Consider the following 24,195-nt stretch of genomic DNA (forward strand, 5'->3'; position numbering starts at 1 on the left):
ACATCAGAAGCCAGAGCTTAGCGACAGCTGCTTATGTGCTTTCACGTAAGCATCCGCAGAAGGGCCGCCCAGTCTGGCTCCATGTCTCGCTTGGTGTGCGGCACTCACTGTTACGGGAGTCATCGTTTCTCTAGACCTGCAAATACTTAGCTAATTTCTGTGTGCACATGAAAATGGTATTTCCCAACTGACTCATTTTCAGTCATGAAAAACCTTCCATGTTACAGTTTTGTTGCTACTCAGATAGCGCCTGCCACATTGCAATGGGTGGCAATGAAGAAGCAGAAATTTCCTCTTGGGGAGAGGGGAGTTGAAAAGCTCTGGGTGGTTTGGGAATCACCATCTGAGGCTGCATCTAGTTAGCATGAATGTTAAAAAACTTCTGCCTTTTCTAGTCAGTGCGGCAGGGTCCCCAAAATCCTAGGCTGGACTTTCTCCTCACGTGCGAAGCAAGCAATGGACCTCTTCCCTAGCAGCAGGCACTCGTGTTGGTGGGGGCAGGAGTGGGTGAGGAGCTTTCTCTCACAAATCCCCACCTAATATTTGCTTTCAGATGGATTTCCTCAAGAGCTAAGTGAGTTTCACTGCTGGTGGAGCATCATCTCCTTTCTGCATCCCAGAGATGCTGTCCTCACAAGGACTGAAGTCAGAGCAGGTCCAGGCATTTTCCTTATAGAATCATAGAATCGTTTAGTTTGGAAAAGACCTTTAAGTCCATCAAGTCCAACCGTTAACCTAACCCTGCCATCCCACCACTAAACCGTGTCCCTAAGCACCTCGTCTACCCAACTTTTAAATACCTCCAGGAACGGTGACTTGACCACTTCCCTGGGCAGCCCATTCCAATGCTTAACAACCCTTTTGGTGAAAAATTTTTCCTAATGTCCAACCTAAACCTCCCCTGGTGCAACTTGAAGTCATTTCCCCTCATCCTATTGCCCATTACCTAGGAGAAAAGACCGACCCCCACCTCGCTACAGCCCCCTGTCAGGCAGTTGTAGAGGGCGATAAGGTCTCCCCTCAGCCTCCTCTTCTCCAGGCTGAACAACCCCAGTTCCCTCAGCCGCTCCCCATCAGACTTGTGCTCACTGTCTATAGGCCAAATTTAGTTTTTTATTCAAGGGCACACACAGAGCTGGTTTTCTGTATCTTTCCCTTGGAACAACTTATTTGGTCACACATGTTCTATCTAATACAACTGAAAGGAAAACTACTTTATATTTAACTTCACATAGGGGGTGCCAGGTAATACTTGGATTATTCTATGAATTTTGAAATGGCTTTGTTCTTGGCAGCTCCGAAAAACTGTAAGGAAACATTATTATTTAGCCTAGTAGGAGAAATATTAAATTCTTTTTATGTGAGAAAATTATTGCAAATTATCATTTATAATAATATGCTGTAAATCATCTATTGCACTTTAGAAAAACAAAATCAGAAAAACCTCAGTGTCTTCTTGATTTGTTTCTCATGTATGTCCTCAGTCCTGAAGCCTATTTCTTACAAGAACAGAGATGTGTGCCTCCAAATTAATTTGTAGGACTGTGTTAGTAAATTAAATAGAAACAGAATTAGGGGAGCATTACAGGGAGGACAGAGCAAGAAATGAAGGACAGTTGCCCCTTGTTGACCCAACTGATTAGAAACCCAGGGCTCCAGGGTGGAGAGTTATGAGACGAAATGGCTGATGGAGTCGCTTACTGCTTTGATATAATCCTGTTCCCTTAGAAAATGTGTGTGCAGCCCTGTTTCCTAGAAGCAGCAAGCATCCAACAGCAGGAAGCAGTTTCTTTGCTCTTGGCTTTAAGTGCTATTCCTGCCTATACGCACCTCAAATCCCCTTTATTAGCTGTGCTGTAGGACTTGCTTACAGCAGTTCTGTGTCCTTCATGTCTGGTCGTTCTTGTTTCCTTGGTGGATTTTCCAGTCTTTTTGAGCATCTGAGAAAGGCACAACCTTTTGCATCGCAATTTGCAGTGGAGCATCTCCACCAATACAGTCTTTGCTTTTCAACTTTTTGACATTATCTTTAGTTTAGGCAGAGGCTTTTGCCAAGGTGCTTATTGGCTTCTTGCAGCTATCTCAGATCAAGAGAAGTTGTTATCTCTCTGTGTAATATGATTACCCAGTTACTAAAGGGACTGAAAGAGGCACATAGAAGTCTACACTTATCAAACAGCTAGAAAGAAAGAAAGATTTATAAATGTCCTGAAGAAATTTATTTTGAAAAAGGATTTCAGGACTGGGTATTTTGGATTATGCCACTCACGTATGCAGCAAGGAGCAATGGTGAGCAGACCCCAGTGGTGTCAGCTGAACAAGCTGAAATAGAGAATCTTGCTATTGCAGCCAAACCCTCTGAGTTTAGTGCCAGCACAGGTCTGTTTGCCGGGGCTGCCTTCACCTTCTGCTGACTGCAGTGTGCAAAAGTGAGGCCTCCAAGGGGTAAGGAATTTCTGGAGAAAGCTGTGCTGCCTGGTCTAATCTTTCATAAGCAGGGAGGCAGTCACACTTCCCAAAGTTAGTCTTGGTATCCATTTGAATATCCATATGAATAAGGGAGACCTTATTGCGGCCTTTTAGTACTTAAAGGCAGCCTATAGGAAAGACGGGGACAATCTTTGTAGCAGGGCCAGTTGTGACGGGACAAGGGGTAATGACAAGGTTTTAAACTAAAGGAGGGTTGTTGACTGCACATCGTCCTGGTGTCTATCCCAGCACTCCCAGCTGGGATAAATCATAGAATCCTAGAATCTCAGGTTGGAAGGGACCTCAGGGATCATCTGGTCCAACCTTTCTAGGCAAGAAAAGGATGGTGGTGTTGTATTTCAAGTGAGGTTGACAGCGCACGTGGCCCCATGGGACATCCCTTCTACATGGACTCCAGCTTGCTCTGCGCAGCTGCCTGGACTTTAATCCCTGCCTCCCACCAGGGAAGGCCTGTGTGGCAGTGTGCTCCCCCCCTCGTCTCTGACTCCCACTCCTTTGACCTCTTTCAAGTGATAACCACCTGTGGCGGTGGTGATAGATGTGTCTGGTCTGTGTCTAGTCTTGAAGGATGCACCCACTGGATGTGGGGGAGACAGATAACAATACAATAGCCAAGGGCTATTGTGGAATGTGCCCACCTAAGCACAGTGGTCAGTATGCAAATATGACTATGAGCCAATCATCTTACCCCCATAAATAGTGAGCAGCCCAAGAGCCCTTGGAGCTCTCCTGCATGGCAGCGGGCTGCATGCCAGGATCTCCCCTTGAGCAGGGACGCCTCTCAAGGTTATTCCTTAGCCCAACAGATTCTCGGTAAGTGACTAACAGCATGCTAACTTGGAAATCTTAGCTAAGTGACATAAAGGATTAATTGCGCATATATAATCCTTTAGACATAAACCGTTGACCAAGTCTGGGACTAGGATTGGATCCAGCCGCACCTAGACTCCTCTCTGAGGGAGTTTAGAAAGCAAGGGGATCTTTTCTGAACCTCATGACTCAACGGGAGGGTCTCCCTGACAGTCTTGTCTGACCCTGTCTTTTGTGCAGTAAATAACAAAGTGTACCTTGCCATCAAATCTTATAAACTATTGTCGCAGTTACCACTGAATTTTGTTAACTCACCACCAATTGGTTTTACACCAATAAACCGCATTCTTTTTGCCTCCCTCTCACTCCATCTGCGACAGCCTGCCAGGAGGCAGAGAGGATGGTGTGTCGCACTGCACAGTGCCTGGAGGAAATCAAACGGCAGCTGCAAAAACCTGGGAATGGGGGGAGGTTTCTAATGTAACAATAAAAGGCTTTGAAGACTTCCCACCCTGTAATTTGATTGCATTATTGTTTACAGTACCAATTTATTTGCAGTCTGGTCCTTGGTAAGATTGAAACTGGTCACCATCTTGGTGAGATTGAGACTGGCCACTATCCCCAAGTCTGGAAAGACTAGAGTAAGGTGGTGTCTGACTAAGCCTGGGCAGAAGTCCAAGGGAGCATCTTGCCTGGGGGATTCTGGCTGAGCAGAGCTGAAGTCCAAGGTATCCAGACGGCAGCTATGGTCCTGCTGTCAGCTGGGAGTTGGGAGGGAGCTGGGCTTAATGTTCTCCTCCAGGGGATGTAAGCTGATCATAGAATCAGAATCATTTGGTTGGAAAAGATCTTTAAGAACATTGAGCCCAACCATACCTGTCCACCACTAAAACATGGCCCTAAGCACCTCATCTACACATCTTTTAAATACCTCCAGGGATGGGGACTCGACCACCTACCTGGGCAGCCCATTCCAATGCTTGACAGCCCTTTCAGTGAAGACATTTTTCCTAATGTCCAACCTAAACCTCCCCTGGCGCAACTTGAGGCCATTTCCCCTCGTCCTATTGCCCGTTACCTGAGAGAAGAGACTGACCCCCACCTCAGTGATGCCACCTGATGACAGCTGTGTAACCGCTTCATCCATGGTGATTAGAAGTAATTAGAAGTGACTGACCTTATGATAAAGAGCTGAATATTTAGTTTGAAAAATTGCAAGAAGTGCCACGGGTCTCCAGCCTAGTTCTGTGCAGAGGGACAAGGTGCTGCTTGTTCTTATTTAAAGCTCCTGGATGGACAAACCTGCTACTTCTGTGGCTCAGCAAAATGCAGCAGAACAGGTCAAACACCCTTTTTCCTTTCTGTGTACTCAGTTAATGTTGTTTAAATTGCCTCAGTGTTTTTAAGTTCCCTGTAGCAATGATTTAATTCCTACTTGAAAGAAGTTACAAATTTACAGTTGTCACTGGCTTAAGTAAATATGTTAACTTGAAAAGGAAAAGAGCCTTTAAAGTGGGATCAGCTCCAACCACTTGTGATGTCCCTCCTGTTTAGCATGGGACCTTTTTATATTCCATGTCAGACGGCTTTGCAAGGCTCACTGTTCAGGCCCCTGGGAGAATAGATCTGGGGATAGTTGTGCTTTGAGAAAGATATAAATACCATAAATTGCTATCAGGATTGTCCCAGATCACATGTTATCAGCCTGCCTTTTGAACTATGAAGCTCTTGAAGGCTCCTCAGGGCTAATTTATTGAATGCTATACATAGTACATACACAGTAATGCTTAAAAATATGTGTATTTTTATATAGTAGAAATATAGTAGAAATAAGATAGAAATTATAGAAAGATTTTAGATATTCCACTATCATGGGCAACTAATGAGATGGTTCCTGGAGCAGACTAAGTGAAAAGAGCCTCTACTATCCCAGTTTTTTACACTTCTGGGCTTTTAATTATTACATTGTATGATGTGTTGAATGCTGGTAATTTACTTAACTCTGCCTTAATCCTCCACTGAACTGAACAGAGCTTTCTGTTGGTATGTCTCTGATACTTCTCCAGCAGCTGTGTAGTTTAACAGGAGACTGAATGTAACTATCAGGTAAGTTGTTTAATACGGCGGGTATTTTAGCAACAGAGCACTGAGCCTGAAGGGTACAGACAACCAATACTGTCCTTCTTCTGGATTTTCTGGACCTCAGGATCCCACTTTAATCCAAATCTTTGTCTTGTCTCTCCCTGTCTCCTTTTGTGGTGGCTTGCAGAGGCTGCTGATTAAGCAAATGGTCAGCTTCTTACTAGATACACAAGGAGACTGCGCCAATGGCTGGGCACTTATTGGGGTAGATGTCCTGATGAGATGGATTATTTGGAAGGAAAAACAGGGAAAGAATTGGCTTAGAGAGCTGCAGTGGTCTGAATATCAAGATTTGGGATCCTGTGCTTCATGCTTGGGGAGTTGTTGGGGTTGTTCAGCCTGGAGAAGAGAAGGCTGCAGGGAGACCTGGTTGCGGCCTTTCAGTACTTAAAGCGGGCCTATAGGAGAGACGGGGACAATCTTTTTAGCAAGGCTGGTTGTGACAGGACCAGGGGTAATGGTTCTAAACTAAACCAGGGTAGATTTAGACTAGATATAAGGAAGACATTCTTTACAATGAGGGTAGTGAAACACTGGAAGGGGTTGCCCAAGGAGGTGGTGGAGGCCCCATCCCTGGAAACGTTCAAGGGCAGGTTGGACGGGGTTCTGAGCAACCTGATTGATGTCCCTGCTCACTGCAGGGGGGTTGTACTAGATGGCCTCTAAAGATCCCGTGCAACCCAAAATATTCTATGATTCTGTGATTTTATGCTTCACTGCCCACACGGTGGATAATGCCCTTCACCTTGATGGAACTACTCTTCCATCAGATCAGTCAGTGCCCCAGTCACATCAGGAATATAGCAGGGTTAAAGAGCAAATGAAAAAGTGATAGATCATATCTGCCTGTATTTCCCATCTACAGGTTGCTATGTAGGTGCTATAGCACAGTCCCTAGAGTGATCTTTCTGCTAAATGTCACAAACCACCTTGAAAATGAAAAATAAATACATGAACTACCCTTGTGATAAGAAATGGCTACTCTGCATGCTGGAGGGACCTCCTTAAGTTCTGCAGTGGTATGCAAGGCAGGTGTCCCTGGGAACCTTCAACCTAAAACTTTTGGGCACTTTTACGCTTGTAAGGAGAAAGTTACGCTGCTCACTCAGCGCACCTGAGACCTAAAACCACACAGTATTTATCTTGGAATACTCACAGTTCAGCTCAGCCTCTGATCCTAGCAGTAGTGGTCAATTTGACATTTCAAAACTTAGATCAAATACAAAATCATGACTAGGGTTGTGTTCTGCCAAAAGAAAGCAAGTCTTCCCAGTGGTTGTGATTTACTTGCAACATAAATGCAGGGCTGAATACTGTGAAATACACAGCTCCAATTTTGATCAGCCAGAAAAGAGAGCCTTTATCGCGATGCCTCAGCCTGCTCTCAGGGTGTCTTAGGAGTTGGACAGGCTGTGTTCCATCAGTGTCTCTGGAGGACATCATAGGAAAAATCAGCTGACAGGTATTTCTAAATTTGTTGTAGGTGATTAGGAATATGTTGTCTCAGCTCTGACATAACCCCTGATTTTTATTAGCTGGCTTCTGCACCACAAATGGTGCCAATAGCATGGGCCAGGAAATACAAGGGGAAAGTTAATTGCAATTAACTGAGTGTGCAACAGTTTGCAATGTTCCTGCCAACTGGGGTAAATGTAAGGATTTCATTTTAAAGCAGAATTCTGTGATAACATTCCTCTTTCTTAAGATTATAAAATGCAAAATCTGGTTTAAATAAAATTTAGTTCTTTAAAATACATAAAAGAAGCTGAGAAATTGCTCTGTATAATTTATAAATGACTGAACATTTCTTTGTTGTTGACATTTTCTTTTATGCAACACAGTGTTACTTTAACAACACTATTTTTAATTTATAAGGCGATTAAATGCAATTACAGTGTACAGATGACAGAATTTATAAATCCCAACATGATTCCTTGTGCACTTCTTTTCTGCTCATTTATATTGCATGTGGCTTCTGCTATGCAGAAATCCCAGTTCCTCTGATTAGAGATGCTGAAGTAATTTCTTGGTCAATATAGGATCCCCTTTTGAGCATATACTGCTGTAGAGATCTACCAGGAAAAGATCAGAGAAGAAGCGTGAACTTGCCCTTTCTGCATTTTGCAAGCTCTCACATAGCACTTTCTGCAGAAAAGGGTATCCTGTGGTGGGACCTAGCCTCATGCTTCTTCTGGATGGGGATTCTTGTATGTATTGCACGCTGTGCTGAGTACACAACTGGCTAAAAAATAGAGCCTTTCAGAGAAGGAGGAATAACTTATAATAGGCACTGCACTGTTACTGCATTTTTTTCTGAAGTATCCTACAAAGAAAGACTGGCTGATTATAGGTTGTATTGCCAACCAGGAACAGTTACTTATTCATTCAAAGAAACCTGATAACAGGACGAGCCTGGTCCAACTGAACTTAATGCATTTTTGCCGGTAGCTTCAAGGAGAAGAAGAACATGGTCCTTATGGTCTTTAAAGCAAAGACAATTTTTTAAAAAATAAAGAAAGACAATGAACAAATTCTGTCATTGGTACCTTGACTAACCAGGTTCTTTCCACGTAGCTCTGCTATTAAAAATACAGCTCTATTATTTCAAACTTGCCCTTAAAAATAAAACCAAAGTGGAAAGAAACCCCCCATATTAATGTTGTGACCACTCCTTGTTCCCTTTTTCACCTGTAATCTTTGAAAAGAGGAGCTCACAGAATGGGTGTGTGCCTTTTTCATAGGCAAAAACTTTCATCTCGTCCTGATAATCAGGTAATTACACATCAAAAATGGTAAACGTGGACATAATAATTATTCTTCATTTGACAAGATGAGGAACTCCTAGAGAGAATTCAGAAGAGACTGAGAGGGGATCTAATCAACATGTACACATATTTCAAGGTTGGATGTCACGAGGACGGAGCCAGACTCTTCTCAGTGGTGCCCAGCAACAGGACAAGGGGCAATGGGCACAAACTGAAGCATAAGAGGTTTCAGTTGAATATGAGGAAGAACTTCTTTACACTGAGGGTGACAGAGCACTGGAACAGGCTGCCCAGGGGGCTTGTGGAGTCTCCTTCTCTGGAGATGTTCAAAGCCCGCCTGGACGAAGTCCTGTGCAACCTGCTCTATGTGAACCTGCTTTAGCAAGCGGGGTTGGACTAGATGATCTCCCGAGGTCCCTTCCAAATCTTGACATTCTGTGATTCTGTGTGATTCTGTGACAATACATATGTACTTGTATAATGTATTCTTCCCCATCCAGATGTATGCCAGGTTGCTCTATGTCTCTGGTTTGGAAATGTGGCCCTATGGATTTTTATGCTCCAACCTGGGCTCCTCTCCTCAAAGGGCCACAGGTCCTGCCAGGAGCCTGCTCCGGTGTGGGCTTCCCACAGGGTCACAGCCTCCTTTGGGCACCCTCCTGCTCTGGCATTGGGTCCTCCACAGGCTGCAGGTGGAGATCTGCTCCACCATGGACCTGTATGGGCTGCAGGGGGACAGCCTGCCCCACCATGGGCTGCACCTCCTGCCCCTCCTGCTGCACTGGACTGGGTGTCTGTAGGGCTGTTCCTCTTGTGTATTCTTACTCCTTTCTCTGGCTGCAGTTTCACAGGTTTTTTTCCCTCTTCTTCAATATGTTATCCCAGAGGCACTACCACCGTTGCTGATGGGCTCGGCCTTGACCAGCGGCGGGTCTGCCTTGGACCCACCTGGCATTGGTGGGGGAAGCTTCTGGCAGCTTCTCACAGAAGCTCCCCTGCTACCAAAACCTTGCCATGCAAACGCAATACATTATAATAACAAAAAAAAGAGATGTTAACTAAGGACATTATTATAAATACTGCTAAGAATGCAAAGCCAAGTTTTCAAAAGAAGAAATGGAAGTGAAGTGAATGACTACATGGTAAAGGGAGTAGTGTAGATGATATTTCAGGTTTAGCTCCAGCTAAACTTCCAAATTTAGGTGCTCAACTTTAAATCTATACTGTTGGAGTACAGTGCTGTGTGTAATTATTTGCAATTTTATGTATTTTGGCAGTATATTCCATGTTACAGCAAGTGGTCTTTTCCTATGCCAAGCCATCGCTAAATTAGTCTTGAATGAACTGGCAAGTTATAAGTATGTTGTGTGGAAGAAATGGAGGATGTGGTGGATCTGGGAGAGGGATTCCCAACCTGCAGCGCCTTGGCTATTTGCCTTTTGAAAACACTAAAGGGACTTTCAAATGAAGGCTGTCCTTGGCAGAAGGAGGAGTGAGCTGAAGGAGGCCAAAGCTGTCAACAACCCACGATCCAGAGATACGGGTAGCTGTATTCTCCAAATCCCAGCTGCTTCCCCGGCCCTTTGTACTCTGTGGGACAGCAAGAAGTCACGCAGAGAAATTGCAGGCTGCCTGGGAAGGAGGTGTTAGGCCTCTAGGTCAGCATAAAGCTTCCCACTGCCAAATTATCAGAGGGCTCAGTACAATGGGCTTGTTTCGTACACCTTGGGGGTAACTTTTTGCACCCTGCACTTTGGAGAGTGTTGCTTCATGTGCTACAGTATTTCTGTATTCCTGAAGCCTCGAAAGCAATGACAAAATTTTAAGAGAGTTAGGGGGTGGGAGATATTTCACAAGCTTCATCCAGCTCCACTTTGGACTTTTATTCTGCATGAAAAGTACTGAATAAATCTAAGTTGTTAGTGACTGGGGAGAGCAGAGACTGCCTGAAGGCAGTGAACAGATGTGTAGGCTGAGTGAGAAATGATAAGAGAAGAGAAAACTCAGCTAAGAGGATTTGGGCTTCATCAAACTTCACATTACTTAGACCATTAACAGAGGAATCAAGAGAAATAAGCACTGAGGAATGATATATATAAGGGCTTAACATTCATGACTCTGATTCTTTTATGTGGCCCTTTCAAGGATTTTTGAAGGAATGATGCATTTTTGGCTTCTTGCAGAGCAATGTGTTTCTTAGGCCCACTCAAAGGTGCTTTACCTATATTTTTCAGCATAGGCTCTATTTACAATTCTATGGATTCCAGTTAAATGCTATTCAAAATTCAATTCTAATTTTTCTAGGAAGGGGAAACGCTTGGGCTTTTTACACCTGTTCTCCGTAATGACCTCTGTGCTTTAAAACAAATGGAATAATTTTCAGGGTTTAATGGTCTTTTGCCTTCAACTGCTACAAATAATCTAATTATCTAGACACTGTGGATATTGGATGATTTAAGAATTAAAGACACGATTAGAATCTGTTACAGTAATTAGAATCCATTTTAAACCAATTGCCTGTGGCATTACATGGTCTAGTGAAAGAAAGGCTGCTGGCTAAATGCTTGTCTTCCACTCAACATGAAACCAAATGTTAGTACAATTTTTATTTTTTTTTAATCTAGGAAAGTCAAGATTTCAGAAATCAAGTAAATCAAAATATCTGTCCTTGTTTATGCTGTTTTATAAATACTTCATATATCACTGAAGCCCACGGAAGGAAGACCACTGATTGACTGGTCTTTGGGTCAAACTGACTGAAACAAATTTGTGAACTTAGTGAATAAAAAGAAAATTACAAATTTAGTGAATGAAAGTGTTATTACTTAGGTAAATTAGAAGACATAACGAAAGAGAGTTGGGTAGATTGGGAAGCACTAGGAGAACTTCTGCATGCCCCACAAATCAGCTAGAAGCCATAACCCACAAATCAGTTAGAAGCATTTGCAGGAGTCAGTGAGCACGTGGATAAGGGTGATCCAGCTGATATAATGCTCCTGGATTTCCAGAATGCTCTGACAACACTGTTTTGTCAAAGACTGTTAAAGAAATTAAACTCTAATGGCAGAAAAAGAAAGGTTGTCTTGTAGAAAAAGGATGGGTTGAAAGACAGAAAACAAAGGGTAGGATTAAATGGTTTGTTTCCAGAGTGAGGGTGGTAGAAGGTAGCGTCCAACAGCTCTCTGTGCTCATCAGCACTGTTCAGCCCATCTGTGACCTGTCTGCATGGACACTGGAACTGAGTAAATGTGCTGGTGATGTGCAGGCTTTGGCTGCAGAGAATTGCAGAAGGTCCTCATAAATCTCAGCTGATGGTCACCAAAGTAGTAGACAAAATCCAGTGCTAAGAAGTAGAGTTGTACATTAGTTGGAGTGGAACCTGATCTAGATATGCAAAACTATTTGTCATTACTCAGGAAAGAGAGGAGGGCCATGAAAATGGTCAGAGAGCTGGAACACCTCTTCTATGAAGAAAGACTGAAAGAGTTGGGGTTTAGCCTGGAGAAGAGAAGGCTCCAGGGAGACCTTATTACATCATTTCAGTGTATAAAGAAGGCTTATAGGAAAGATGAAGAAAGACTTTTTACCAAGGCTGGTAGTGACAGGACAAGCGGCAACCATTTTAAAGTGAAAGATTTGACGCAAGGAAGACATTTTTTATAACCATGGTGGTGAAATGCTGGAACAGGTTGCCAAGAGAGGTTGTGGATACCCCATCACTGGAAGTGTTCAAGGTCAGGTTGGACAGGGCTTTGAGCAGCCTGATCTAGTGATAGATGTCCCTGTCCATTGCGGGGGGCTGGTCCAGATTATCTTTAAAGGTTCCTTCCAACCCAAACCATTCTGTGATTCCATGATTTTTGAGCCACTGAACTCAGTGTGCAGGAATGGTCCTGAGACCGACATCCTAAAGTCTAAAAGGAAGGCAGGACTTATTAAGGTGGGAATTGAGAACAAGGCAGAAAACATTGCTACACCACAGTAATTCCTGGTGTGTCCATGTCTTGAATATTGTGGTCTGGCCACCTATGTTTCCAAGGGGATGTAGAATCGTAGAATCATAAAATCATAGAATCCTAGAATCTTAGGTTGGAAGGGACCTCAAGGATCATCTAGTCCGAGCTTTCTAGGTAAGAGCACAGTCTAGACAAGATGGCCCAGCACCTTGTCCAGCTGAGTCTTAAAAGTGTCCAATGTGGCGGAGTCAACCGCTTCCCTGGGGAGATTATTCCAATGGTTGACTGTTCTCATGGTTTAAAATTTCCCTCTCGTGGCCAATCAGAATCTCCCCAAGAGCAACTTGTGTCCATTCCCCCTCGTCCTCTCCATGTGACTCCTTGTAAAAAGGAAGTCCCCTTCTTCCTTGTAGCTACCCCTTAGGTACTGGTACGTGGCGATGAGATCCTCTCTGAGCCTTCTTTTCTCAAAGCTGAACAAACCCAGTTCTTTCAGCCTTTCCTCACATGTCAGGCTTCCCAGTCCTTGGATCACCTTGGTGGCCCTTCTCTGGACCCCCTCCAGCCTGTCCACTTTTTTTTTGTATATCGGGGACCAGAACTGTTCACAGTATTCCAGGTGTGGCCTGACAAGCGCTAAGTAGAGTGGAATAATGACTCATTTATCTCACTATGAAAGACTCAGAGAAGGGGACAAAGATGACCTGGGCATGGAATACTGCCACAAAACCAGAGCCTAAATAGATTGGGACTGAGCCTGGTAAAACAATCATTGAAGGAGCCTATGCGGGAGGATGGAGTAAAGATTTTGACAGTGAGGGAGCAATCGAGGGTCTCTGATCAGCAGGTTCCCCCTCTTCCCCTGGTAAAACGAGCCTGTACAGAGGGGAACATGATGTCTTCCATTTCTTTCTCTTGCTTTTCACCCTCTGTCTCATACATGATGAAAATTCACAGGGCGCCAGCTCAGCTGCAAACTGCAGGAGCGAGGGGATGCCAAAGGCTATCTAACTTAGGCTGGAGGGCAAAACCTTGAGAAACTCCCACCTCTCCAAACTTGTCAGTGAGATGGCAGCCACACCATGCACTGCGGATAGTGCGCGGTGCCCGACACCAGCTCTGCTGGTGCCAGCTATAGCTGTGTGAAAATGCAAAGAGTTTAATAATTTATAGTCCTGACACTCTAAGTAGCACTGAGAGCCTGGAGACTGGTAAATGATACATAGAGCACCTCTTTGTTCAGAAACCATTTCCTATTAGTAAGTGACGTTCAGAAACCATTTCCTATCTATTCTGAGTTGGATCGCGGCACATCAGGAGGACAGGGTCAATAACTGACTGACAGCAAGATGCGTGGCTGATCTGGGATCTATCAAGGTTTCTTATAATACTGGCATTTTTTCTTTATTCTATTGGCATAGCAATATGCCATGGTGCAAACTCAGTTCAGCCTGGCAGTAACTAGCTCAGCAGCTTCTTTATAGCTTGCTGTGTGTTTGCTTCCCTGTCTGTCCTCTGGAGCACATCACATTTGCCAGAGCTCATTCACGACATGGTTGCCAGGCTGGGAACTGACCCATTTTCCTTCAGCTCATCTCCCCACGTCCCTTGCTTCCACAGGACTAGCAAACCAGCTCAGCACCGCCTCATTCCTGCACACCTCGGTGTGCTTGCCTGCATTCATTTATATCTGTTTAACCTACACACTGTTTTGATGACAGGTGATGTGTGAATGAGATGGAGTTTACCCCATCAGCCCGCCTATTTTCCTAACAGCCACCATTCCCTTACATGTGTCTTTATCCAGCTGCAGTAAAGTAGGACTCTGTCCTCTTCACTCATGCCACACTTGAGCGCTTTCCAATAAAATAAGGAGCTGTATTTTTCAGTTCTGCAAACAGGGACCATGTTGCTATCACTTGCCATAGTAACAACAAATAACATCTGTGTCTCATCTGATCAGGTTAAAAGAAAATTCTCTAGAGAGCAGAAGAGGTATTTTTATGGTGTGTAAGTTGTTATCAGTTATTACTGCAAAGAATAGTCCTAACTTTTGAAATTAAATGTTAAGGTATCAAAGAACTAGCCCCTCCTGCTAGAGGACATAAACCATATTCTAACTAATAGTTCTTAAATATTTTTTTTTTCTGTATTCATTTTAATAGCGAGCCACTGTCTGAGGAAAGATGCTGAGCAGCGTGGACCACTGGTTTGCCCCTGGAATGGTCATTCTGATCATTCTGTGAATTTATTAGTGTTTAAAAAGCAAAGCACAGTAATTTCACACTAAGCACAGGCACCACAAACAAATGCAGGCAAACACAGTGAGTACAAATGGAATGATTGACTTTTTTGTTATATGGAGAATGCACCAAAAATGCTTGCACTTAGCAGTGTCCAAGATTGGACAGATTAAGTAATATGTTTTCTTCTAGATTGATGAAAAAAGTGACTGTAGAGCTATAAGGTATGACTCATCTCATCTAAATGAAGACATCTACATCTGAGTTACTCAAGGTTTGCTCTACAGTTGAGAGCTAGGTATTTTTAGGGTGGAGGTCACCTGGCCTCTGCTAGACATCTACCTCTCATCAGCTGAACGCACCCCAGAGCCACACATGATGCTGTTGAACCTCGGCAGGTCTTGGAGGATGCAGATCTGTCCTCCCGTTGAGAGAGGGCTCCCACTAGTTCTTGCTGCGCTGCAGAAGATACAGCTAATTCAAGCCATAAATATCCTATACTGCTTTTTCTCGGACTCTGGGCCAAGATCAAGTGGGAGGCTAGGAGGCGATTCAGAGTGGCAGGCAGGCAGCAGTGTTAGGCATCATCTCCTTTCCTTCCCCTTGGAAGAATGGTAATGGATTGCAGTTACCACTTGCAATAATTTATATTAGCCAGGGAAGTGGCTAATTACCTTTGATTTCTGGCAACACTCATCTCTTCCAGGGCAAAAGAGTGAATTTTTCCTCCCTCTGAATAAGCAAGCTGCCAATGCTCGTGGTGGTGGTGGTGGGGTGTCTACAAAACCAGATGAGCTGAAAGGGAACTGTGCTTTCAACACATTTGAGAACCATTGTCCCAGGTGTGTGAGGAAACCCCTGATGGCATCAGACACCAAGCTCTTTTCCTCTTCCCTTGCTGTGAAATGGCTGCGCGCTGAGGGTGCTGCTACCACAGGAATGGAAGGGTGGCACTCCCACACCTAGTTTCGAGCTTCTGGCTTTTGCCAGTGCAGAGATTCATCTAGGGAGTCATTCAGGGCACCTATTTTAGGCTGTGACTCTGAACTGTCCTGGTGGGAAAATTCTCTCATTTACGGTGTACAGAGAGTACCTAATGCCTCCTAAATAGGATGCATAAACACCCTACCCTACGCACCGAGAAAAGCAGAAAAGATCTGCCCGTAAGAAACATCTCTAAGCAAATAACCCTAATAAGGAGTTGGGAACAACTGACTTACATAAAACAGAGAAGTCTGGTTTTCAGGTGAGATTTTTTTTTCTTTTCAGATGTCAAAGTAATGACGGATTGTCAATATGGGAAATAAGCACATCTTTAGAACAAACCTGAACCCAGTCGTGCTATCACTGATGTGTATTCTTTCAGTGACAGTGCTGCTCAGTTCTCCTCCATTTCTCATTGTCGTTGAATTCCATTGCATAATTACTACATTACAGCACTTCTTAGACTGTGGCAAGCAAAATATTGCAGGCAGAGAATACAGTTTTAGGCTGCAATATATATGTCAAATCCTCTCAAAGGCTAGAAATCTGCAATTACATGCTGAAATATTGCCTCACTTACCGACTGATATGGTCCAAACAGCAATTATTTTTACAAAAGCCTTAGTTCTTGAGTTAAACCGGCTGTGATGGATGGGGTTTCGAATGGCAATATAGCGATCCAGTGAGATGGCACAGAGGTGCATGATGGAGGCCGTGGAGAAAAGCACGTCCAAGTAGATCCAAATGGCACAGAGCTTTGTAGGTAGAGGCCATGTGTATCCTGCACAAGAGAAAGTTGACATCAGCTAAGAATGTGACGTACATTTGTTGTGACATATACGTCTTAGTGCATATAACCTTCTAGTAGAAGCTGGTAGTAAGTGATGCCTTCAATAGAAGCTCCCTGACACTGTTTTAAGAAACCTTTTTTATTTGCTTGCAACCTTCTAACTGTAGTTTTTGGGATTAACTCTGCTTCTTTCCCAGGCTACAAGAAGAGTATGTTTTCTTCTTTTTAATTCTATTTGCACAATGCTAATGCTTGATGTTACAATTAACCATTTCTGGCAGCAAATCTATGGAAAGAGAAGCAATTTTCTCATTGTAAACCTGCAAGTTCTCAATTTTGTTTTAGGTCTTTTTATCCGCGTAATTACTGCATTATTAACACCTGCTGATATGCAAAGTCGCCTAAATTCTGTAACTGAAACTTGAGATTTAGTGGAAGCTGGAGAAAGAAATGTATTTTGTTGCATACCAGGGATATTTATCTCGCCTGTCTTCAGGTACCTACCACATACATAAATAAGGACATTCCCTGTATCAATGAATATTGATAAGTTCCTCCAGAGAGAGAAATCCAAAGCAAATGCATTAGTGTTTACCAATATCCACCCTACATCTTTGCTACAAATTAAGCCTTTCCTTCTTGTTCTTTCCACTAGCCATGAAGAATAATCAATTGCTGTCCTTTCTGGAAGCTATTGGAAGATGGCTATCGTGTCTTGCCTAGTTTTTTCTTTTTCTCTTCCAGACTAAGAAAAGCCAATTCCTTTATCTTTTGCTTACAGATGATGTTTTTCAAACTTTTGAGCTTCTTGTTTCTCTGCCCTGCAATCTATTTAATTTATCCACATCTTGCTTATCGTTCAGTGACCAAAACAGGACTTGGTACTCTTGCAAAGGCCTCCCAACTGCTAAGTGAAATGCAAGATTACTTGTCTTGCAGGGAATGTCCTTACTTACACAACCTGGAATGAAGAGTGCCTTTTGTATAAAAATATCATACCAGTGACACATGCTTAGCTTATGATCCATTTTGACAGCCAGATCTTGTTCAGCATTCCTGAAGCCTGGACAAATTTCCCCAGCAGTAGTTGGTTTGCTATCTTTTTCCTAAGTGGATTTCTTCGCATTTATCCTCACTGAATGTTATTTGTTCATTTCAGACTTTCTCTTCAGGGGTCCAGATGTTTGTTGATGAGTCTGATCCTGTCCCCCCGAGTGCTTGTAACCTCTCCCAGCCTGGTGCTTTTGGAAAGCTGTGTACGCTCATACTCTGCACACTGGCCAAGTTGTTAGGAGCAGTACTAAGCAGACTCAGGCTAAGCAAAGCCCTGCAGGACTCCCATTCAAAGGCCCTTCTAGTCCTTCAGGGAACCACTACCACAACCTTGGAGCAAGTTTTGCAGTTAGCCATGTCCTTATCTTGTGGTGATTTAATTTAGAGCATATTACTTGAGCTGCCCAGGGCAGCGCAGCATGGGGCAAATGCCAAAGCTGGTATTGTGAGAACACGCTAGTGTTTTGGGGGGTGTCTGTCTCCTTTGTGGATACAGTACAAGATTTGCAACAGCAGGAGCAAAGGGACAGGCAGGGGACCTGGGTCTGTGCCTAATTAAGATTAGTCTCAGTAAGCACTGAGGAGACTTCTTCTCCCAAGTAACAAGTGTTAGGACGAGGGGAAATGGCCTCAAGTTGCACAAGGGGAGGTTTAGGTTGGACATTAGGAAAAATTTTTTCACCGAAAGGGTTGTCAAGCATTGGAATGGACTGCCCAGGGAAGTGGTCGAGTCCCCATCCCTGGAGCTATTTAAAAGAGGACAGATGAGGTGCTTAGGGCCATGCTTTAGTGTTGGGATGTCAGGGTTAGGGTAATGGCTGGACTTGATGTTCTTAAAGGTCTTTTCCAACCTAAATGATTCTATGATTCTATTTCTTGGTACTCTTGGACTGCTGTAATATGAGCTGACTCTGGCAAGCCCTAAAGCATTTATTGGTGGATGAAAAGCTGGACATGAGCCGGCAATGTGCGCTGGCAGCCCCGAAGGCCAACCGTCCTCTGGGCTGACTTGCTCTGGTGAGACCTCACCTGGAGTACTACGTCCAGCTCTGGAGCCCTCAGCACAAGAAGGACATGAAACTGTTGGAGCAGGTCTAGAGGAGGGCTACAAAAATGATCTGAGGGCTGGAGCACCTCTCCTATGAGGACAGGCTGAGAGAGTTTGGGTTGTTCAGCCTGGAGAAGAGAAGGCTGCGGGGAGACCTGATTATGGCCTTTCAGTACCTAAAGGGGGCCTATGGGAAAGATGGGGAAAATCTTTTTAGTAGGGCCAGCTGTGACAGGACAAGGGGTAATGGTTTTAAACTAAACCAGGGTAGGTTTAGACTAGATAGCAGGAAGAAATTCTTCACAGTAAGGGTGGTGAAACACTGGAACAGGTTGCCCAGAGAGTTAGTGGAGGCCCCATGCCTGGAAACATTCAAGGCCAGGTTGGACAGGGCTGTGAGCAACCTGATCTAGTTAGCGGTGTCCCTGGGTTGGACTAGATGACCTCTAAAGGTCCCTTCCAACCCAAAACATTCTATGATTCTATGATACGTTTTATCTTGTTTTCTGGTCTTCTAATACCAATAGGGAATCTGGTCTCTGGAGTGTGTTATGTGAGGGCTGGCTTCCAGGGCCATGTCTTCCCAGCAGCATCTCTTTGTCAGGCCAGACCAGTTTATCGGGGAAAAGCGATAAGTATTTTTACACTTGACAATATGCATCTGTTCTCTTGTTTCAGAGGCTTTTGGGAACACATTTGTCATGCCCTTCCAGACCTCTTGTCCTTGCTCTAAACCTGGATGGGACATCCATCAGATAAACTACCTTGGAGACTACAGGGCCAAGAAAGAGGAAAGTACATGAGAGGAGCCAACTGTGGATGCACTAAGAGTTAGGAAGGTTATAGATAACAGCCTCCAGGTATGCCTTGGGACATTTTATGTGGCACATGGTGCAGGGCACCTTTACCTTCTGCTGTGCTCTGGCCACTGTCCAATTCACCCCTCAACATGCCCAAGGGGAAACAAAAGAAAACAAAAGAAAACAAGAGAAAACAAGAGAAAACGAGAAAACAAACCAAAACATGGCTGTAATTTAAAGATTGGGTAGACAGGGAAAGTTTTACAGGGTCCAAGATTTCATGTGATCCACGAGAGCTCATGAGGTCCAGGAGCTCATATGAGGGAGTCCCATCCAAGGGACAGGCAAGTGATACTTGTGCATCTGCACATTTTCAGGCTGAGAGGCTGAGTGGGAGAGCAGGTACCCCTAGGATGAGAAAAGATTTTCTTCCTGATGTAGCCAGATAGTAGCATCCAGGAGAGATGTTTCCTCACAAGGCCTTTCAGGTGAGGAGGCAAACAAGCCAGGCTGGCCAGGATCGCTGGGCTGCTGTTTGTTGGTAACAGGATGTACAGGAAAACTGTTCTGAGTGAAAGGCTTAAGGCTTAAGGAAGTGCTGTAAGGAAAGAGGAGAGGAGAGTCTGTAGGCACTGGCAGCTGCTGAGAAGGCCCTGTGCTCCATCCTGCCTTGTCAGAAGCATATCAGTCAAGGCCGTGTCTGGGGTCACACTTGGCTGGAGAGGAGCCCTTTGAAACGCCTGGTCCTTCCACACAGCATCTAGCAATAATCCCAACAGCTGCTCCACACCATTGCTGTTTCCCCCTGCCATGGGATTAATCTCCGAAGTGGGAGAAGCAGGCATCCAGCATCCTGTGTGGTTTTGGGTGGGAACCAGCGCTGTTGCTCAGCTCCGTGAGTTTTCTGCTCTGTGGGCATGTTTACCTTGGCAGGACTTGCTGGCTGTCTTTTTTTCCCAGCAGAGGCTGGTGCTTCTGGAGAATGGAGATGGAGAAGCCTGTTTGGCCCAAAGGGTGCAGGCTGGGGCAGGCACATGGCTGGTGCGACCGGGCACCCGAATGGGAATTACCTGTAGCGGCTGTAAAGCTCTCAAGAAGAAAATCATCTCTCTTTTGAGCAAAACAATCACAATCCCCCTTCAGGGGTCTGTGGGGCAGGTGGTGGAACACTCTCATTCCACAGCCTCAGAGGTACCCTGGCAGAGGGAGGTGGGTGCCAGCGCCCCCAGTTTGGGCTCAGGACTGTCAACATAGGTGATGTGGCTGATGCTGGCTGCATCCTGGCTTTTCTCTGGGCAGCTGAGGCCAAGCAAATGCTCCTGCGTAAGGAGAGGTTTCCCTCTGCACCATCACTGCTTGTCCTGGAGGTTGATGGTACGCCATGCCGAGATGGCTCTTCCGGTACCTGCATGTACCACCAGATGATTTTTCACCCCAAGTTACCCTGCAAAGGTCTCCCCTTCTTGACCTTGCAAGGGAAAAAGTGGGGAGAGAGGAGGCAAAGCCAGCACACCCCCTCCCCTATGGCTTGAGGTGCCCTGCTGCTCCTCTGCGCCGGCAATCACGAAGGAGGGCGACTGCTGCCTCCCCCCTGCAACGAGGGTTTCGGCTTTGCTGCGTGCAGGAAATTTCGCATCCCGACCTCTGAACCACTTCCGAGCCGCGGATTTTGGGTATCTCTTTCCTTGGCAGCGGAGCCTGGCCAGCAGGAGTCCCTGTTGCATGTCTCAGGGAATCACGCAGGATTTAAAAGGGTTTTGCTAATCTCACGCATTGGACAATTTCTGCTCCCGCGGCTCTTTTTTAACGCTGTTTCTCCCACCAAAGGTAATTGCACCACTAATACAATAGATCACAATGTTACACCATCACTGATGCCAAATGGAGTTTTCAAGTGCTACCGAGGGCAAGCTGTGTAGAAATAAAAACTGGGAAATAAACTTCCAGTTTTCTGGATGAAATCTCTCTGAATTCACAGGCTCATGCTTGGACCTTTAGTCCCAAAACAGTGAAGAAATAGAAATCTTTGCAAACAACCTCAATTTCCTCCTGACATTGTCTGGCTTCTCCTTGAACTGGAGCAATTCAGTTGTGGCATTGGAAAACTCATTTCTCAAAGTTTAGGGATTATGACAGCCTGACAATGTCGGTACCGAACACACAGGCTGCTGCTTTTTTCTACGTGAGCTGTTCTGCAAGTGACTTTGGTGAAAATGAGAAGAAATACCTGATATTAATCAACTACCAGGGTATGAACTGTGAGTCATTATTCACTTAAATCTTAAATAACTTAAGAAATCATAGCTTTGCATTTGTAAATGTAACAAATTTAGGCAGAATTAATTCCCATCCATTTTTTAGTTCCCACAATATTTATTCCAGCATTTTTTGGTAAGTAGATGTCTAAGCAGGATATTGGTGTTAAGAGAATTACTTACATTTGCATTATTTCATTCAAAAAAGTGAAGGGGTTGCCTATTTTGAATCTGAAGGTAGTCATTAGTGCTTCTGTGCATATTTGCAGAGCAAAGTAACTGGCAGGACCCTACATTCTCATTAGGAATATTGACATTTATGAGCCAGGGGAAAAAACCTGAAAGAATGGAGAGAACAAAGCATCTTCACAGGCACTTTGAGACAATTCCTCCAGCAACTGAGTAATAAACTAATGTTCTGGACTCTGTTTAAAATGCTTGTAATTAGAAATGTAAGGTAGAAAAAGATTCAAGTACTGCACCTATCCTTACATCCATTAACCAATTACATCTATTTCAACTTGTATGGAGCGATTATAATTTTTTTTGTGGTAAGAGAATGAAATAGTAACAACAAGAACAACATGTGCATGCAATGTTTAAAGCTCCTCAGTACATGCAGTAGGTTATATAGCTAATACTCACCGTACAGTATGGTTAACATTGACACGGGCATGACAAGGAAACCCAGCAGCATATCAGCTATTGCAAGTGACATTAGAAAATAGTTAGTGGCGTTCTGTAGTTTTTTCTCCAGTGATACAGCCATGATGACAAGAATATTTCCAGCAATGGTTAAAACAATCACTATCACTGTCAGCAAAGCTGGCCAGTTTTTCTGTGAAAGCTGAAGCAGGGAAGAGTAGCACGGTGGACTCATGTTACTTTCACATGAAAGATTGGTTAGGTTTTCAGAGTCCACAGTCAAGTTGAAGAGATGTGATACATTAATCTCTCCAGCTCCGTAAACATTTCTGTAGGGTCTTCTCTCATGACTTATTTGCATTAAGGTGTTTGCAGTTGGGTTCACCGAGCTCTCCTCATCACAAAGAAAATCCATTGCTAAGTCCAAAACCGGTGAGATAAAAAGTGGAAAATAGGGAATTATCACCCTTTGTCACCATCAGGCTTTATATTCCTCAGCTGGCCACGCCAGAAGTTGAAGGAGCAGAATCTTTTGTCGACTGTATTTTTGCCACTAGCATGATGTAGAAAAACATACCAGAATTACTCCGAATGCTGAAGTGTTTTGTTTTCAGTTCCATAGGAAGTCCGGCGTAGGCATACATTGAAAATCCAGCTGAAAAGCAAAACCAAACTGTAGGAGAGAGAATGTGGACTGGAGGCTTCCGAGAGCAAAAATGTTGGAGAAATAAAAGAGAAAAAACTTTTGCAACCACTAGGACTCCCCTCTGGAGCTACATCTTATTGCTATTGGTAACTGTAATCACACAATTTTAAACACAGCAGTATTAAAATAGCTTGCCATACAAAACAGCAGAGCTCTCGCTTCCCTATTAGGAAAGTTGATTAAAGATTCCATCCAGCATCTTTCTCTTGAAATAATTAGATATGCTCTTATTTATAGTTCATCTTCCATAATATGGCTGATAGTCTCTGACTTCTGTTGTATTTCAGTATCATTTTCAGCCTCATATCAGAGATTACACATTCTGCTCCATGCTGATTTTTATAGCTAATTGTACCTTTTGGCCCAGCCAAACGGAAATTAAACAACTAGATACTGTGATAAAAAAAAATACAATTTAAGGAAGACTTACTTTGTACTTCAGAGCCCACTCTCAAACAGCAATTAGGTGCGCTTTGTACCCTGATTTACCATATTCTTCATGGTGTTAAAGCCAGTTTTGTGTCCTTTTTCTTCAGCCTCCTCCAAAATGGTTGTATTTGGAATAGTTTTTTGACTTCTAAACTGCACACTTGAGTGAAGCCAGTTCCTGTGCTGCGAGGCTTGCTCTTTTCTTCTGAGAGATAGGCTGCTTGCCGACTCTTTCCTTGTGCAATTCCCCGCCCCAGGGCAAGCTATATTTAAAATAATAAGAATATCAGAGCCCTTCTCGGAGTGACACAAAAGAAAGAGCACACACACAAGAAAAAGCAGCCTGCACGGAGGAATTACTGATTTCAACAGGAATGGAATTTCTTGCTCGCTGCCTTGTTCGGTTTGTCAGACCTCCCACTATCTGGATGTCATAAACTGCAAGGTAGCAACAGCAGAGGAGGGCAGGGGAGGGCAGACCAAAGAGGGTCTTTTTGGTAAGCTAGCAGCTTTTGCAGTGGGTATTTTGGAGGTCCTCTGCTTGGGTGCTTTTTCAATGTATGCTTTCCATTTGCAGAGGGTGGCTTGCAAACACAGCTGCATGCAATTATAGTGTTTTGTAGGATGCAGGCTTAAAAGAGACAAAATCTAAGGCTCGTGGTGGTAGATACTAGTGAAAAATGTAGGTGTGAAGCTTTTTCCATTTAGAGGGGAGATTATGACACCCTTAAAAGGCGTAATAGTCAGTCCCTTTCAGTTTTACCTCCAGGTCTGTGTTGATATGTTAATCAAATTGGCAATAGATATTTATAAAAAATTGAAGTCTGATGCCATACGCATTTGCCAGGAGGTGTAACGATCAACCCCAGCAACCTGTCCCAAGGAAGTGTCCCAAATAAAGCTATGCAGTATGGCAAAATGGTATAGAGCAGAGGGGGAAACAAAAGAGCCTTCCTCTGGTTCTGCCTTGTACCTCTGCTGCCAGAACACGAATTAAGAGTAGCCAACTCTTCGATTTTCAATGTAACAGAAAACCTACTCCCAAATTCACTAAAACTTACAGCTGAGGGCATCCGCTG

The 24,195-nt window shown here is 44.1% G+C and overlaps 1 protein-coding gene across 2 annotated transcripts in view; it reads right to left on the reverse strand.

The window, feature by feature from the left end:
- Positions 1–23,348, reverse strand: part of HTR2A (5-hydroxytryptamine receptor 2A) — a 33,953-nt gene extending 10,605 nt beyond the window's left edge. Inside the window, exons 1-3 of one of the 2 annotated variants that reach the window (XM_009644784.2) lie at positions 23,118–23,348; positions 21,982–22,636; positions 15,971–16,171 (exon numbers count right to left, since the gene is read on the reverse strand). In XM_009644784.2, coding sequence (XP_009643079.1) covers positions 15,971–16,171; positions 21,982–22,396 — 616 coding nt within the window. In that variant the 5' untranslated portion in view covers positions 22,397–22,636; positions 23,118–23,348. Of the gene's footprint in view, positions 1–15,970; positions 16,172–21,981; positions 22,655–23,117 lie in introns of both variants that reach the window. The other variant, XM_035900367.1, reaches the window with a different exon arrangement.
- Positions 23,349–24,195: the final 847 nt, after the last annotated feature.

The sequence above is a fragment of the Egretta garzetta genome, unplaced genomic scaffold (genome assembly GCF_000687185.1).
Source record: "Egretta garzetta isolate BGI_Z169 unplaced genomic scaffold, ASM68718v1 scaffold268, whole genome shotgun sequence".
NCBI lineage: Eukaryota > Metazoa > Chordata > Aves > Pelecaniformes > Ardeidae > Egretta > Egretta garzetta.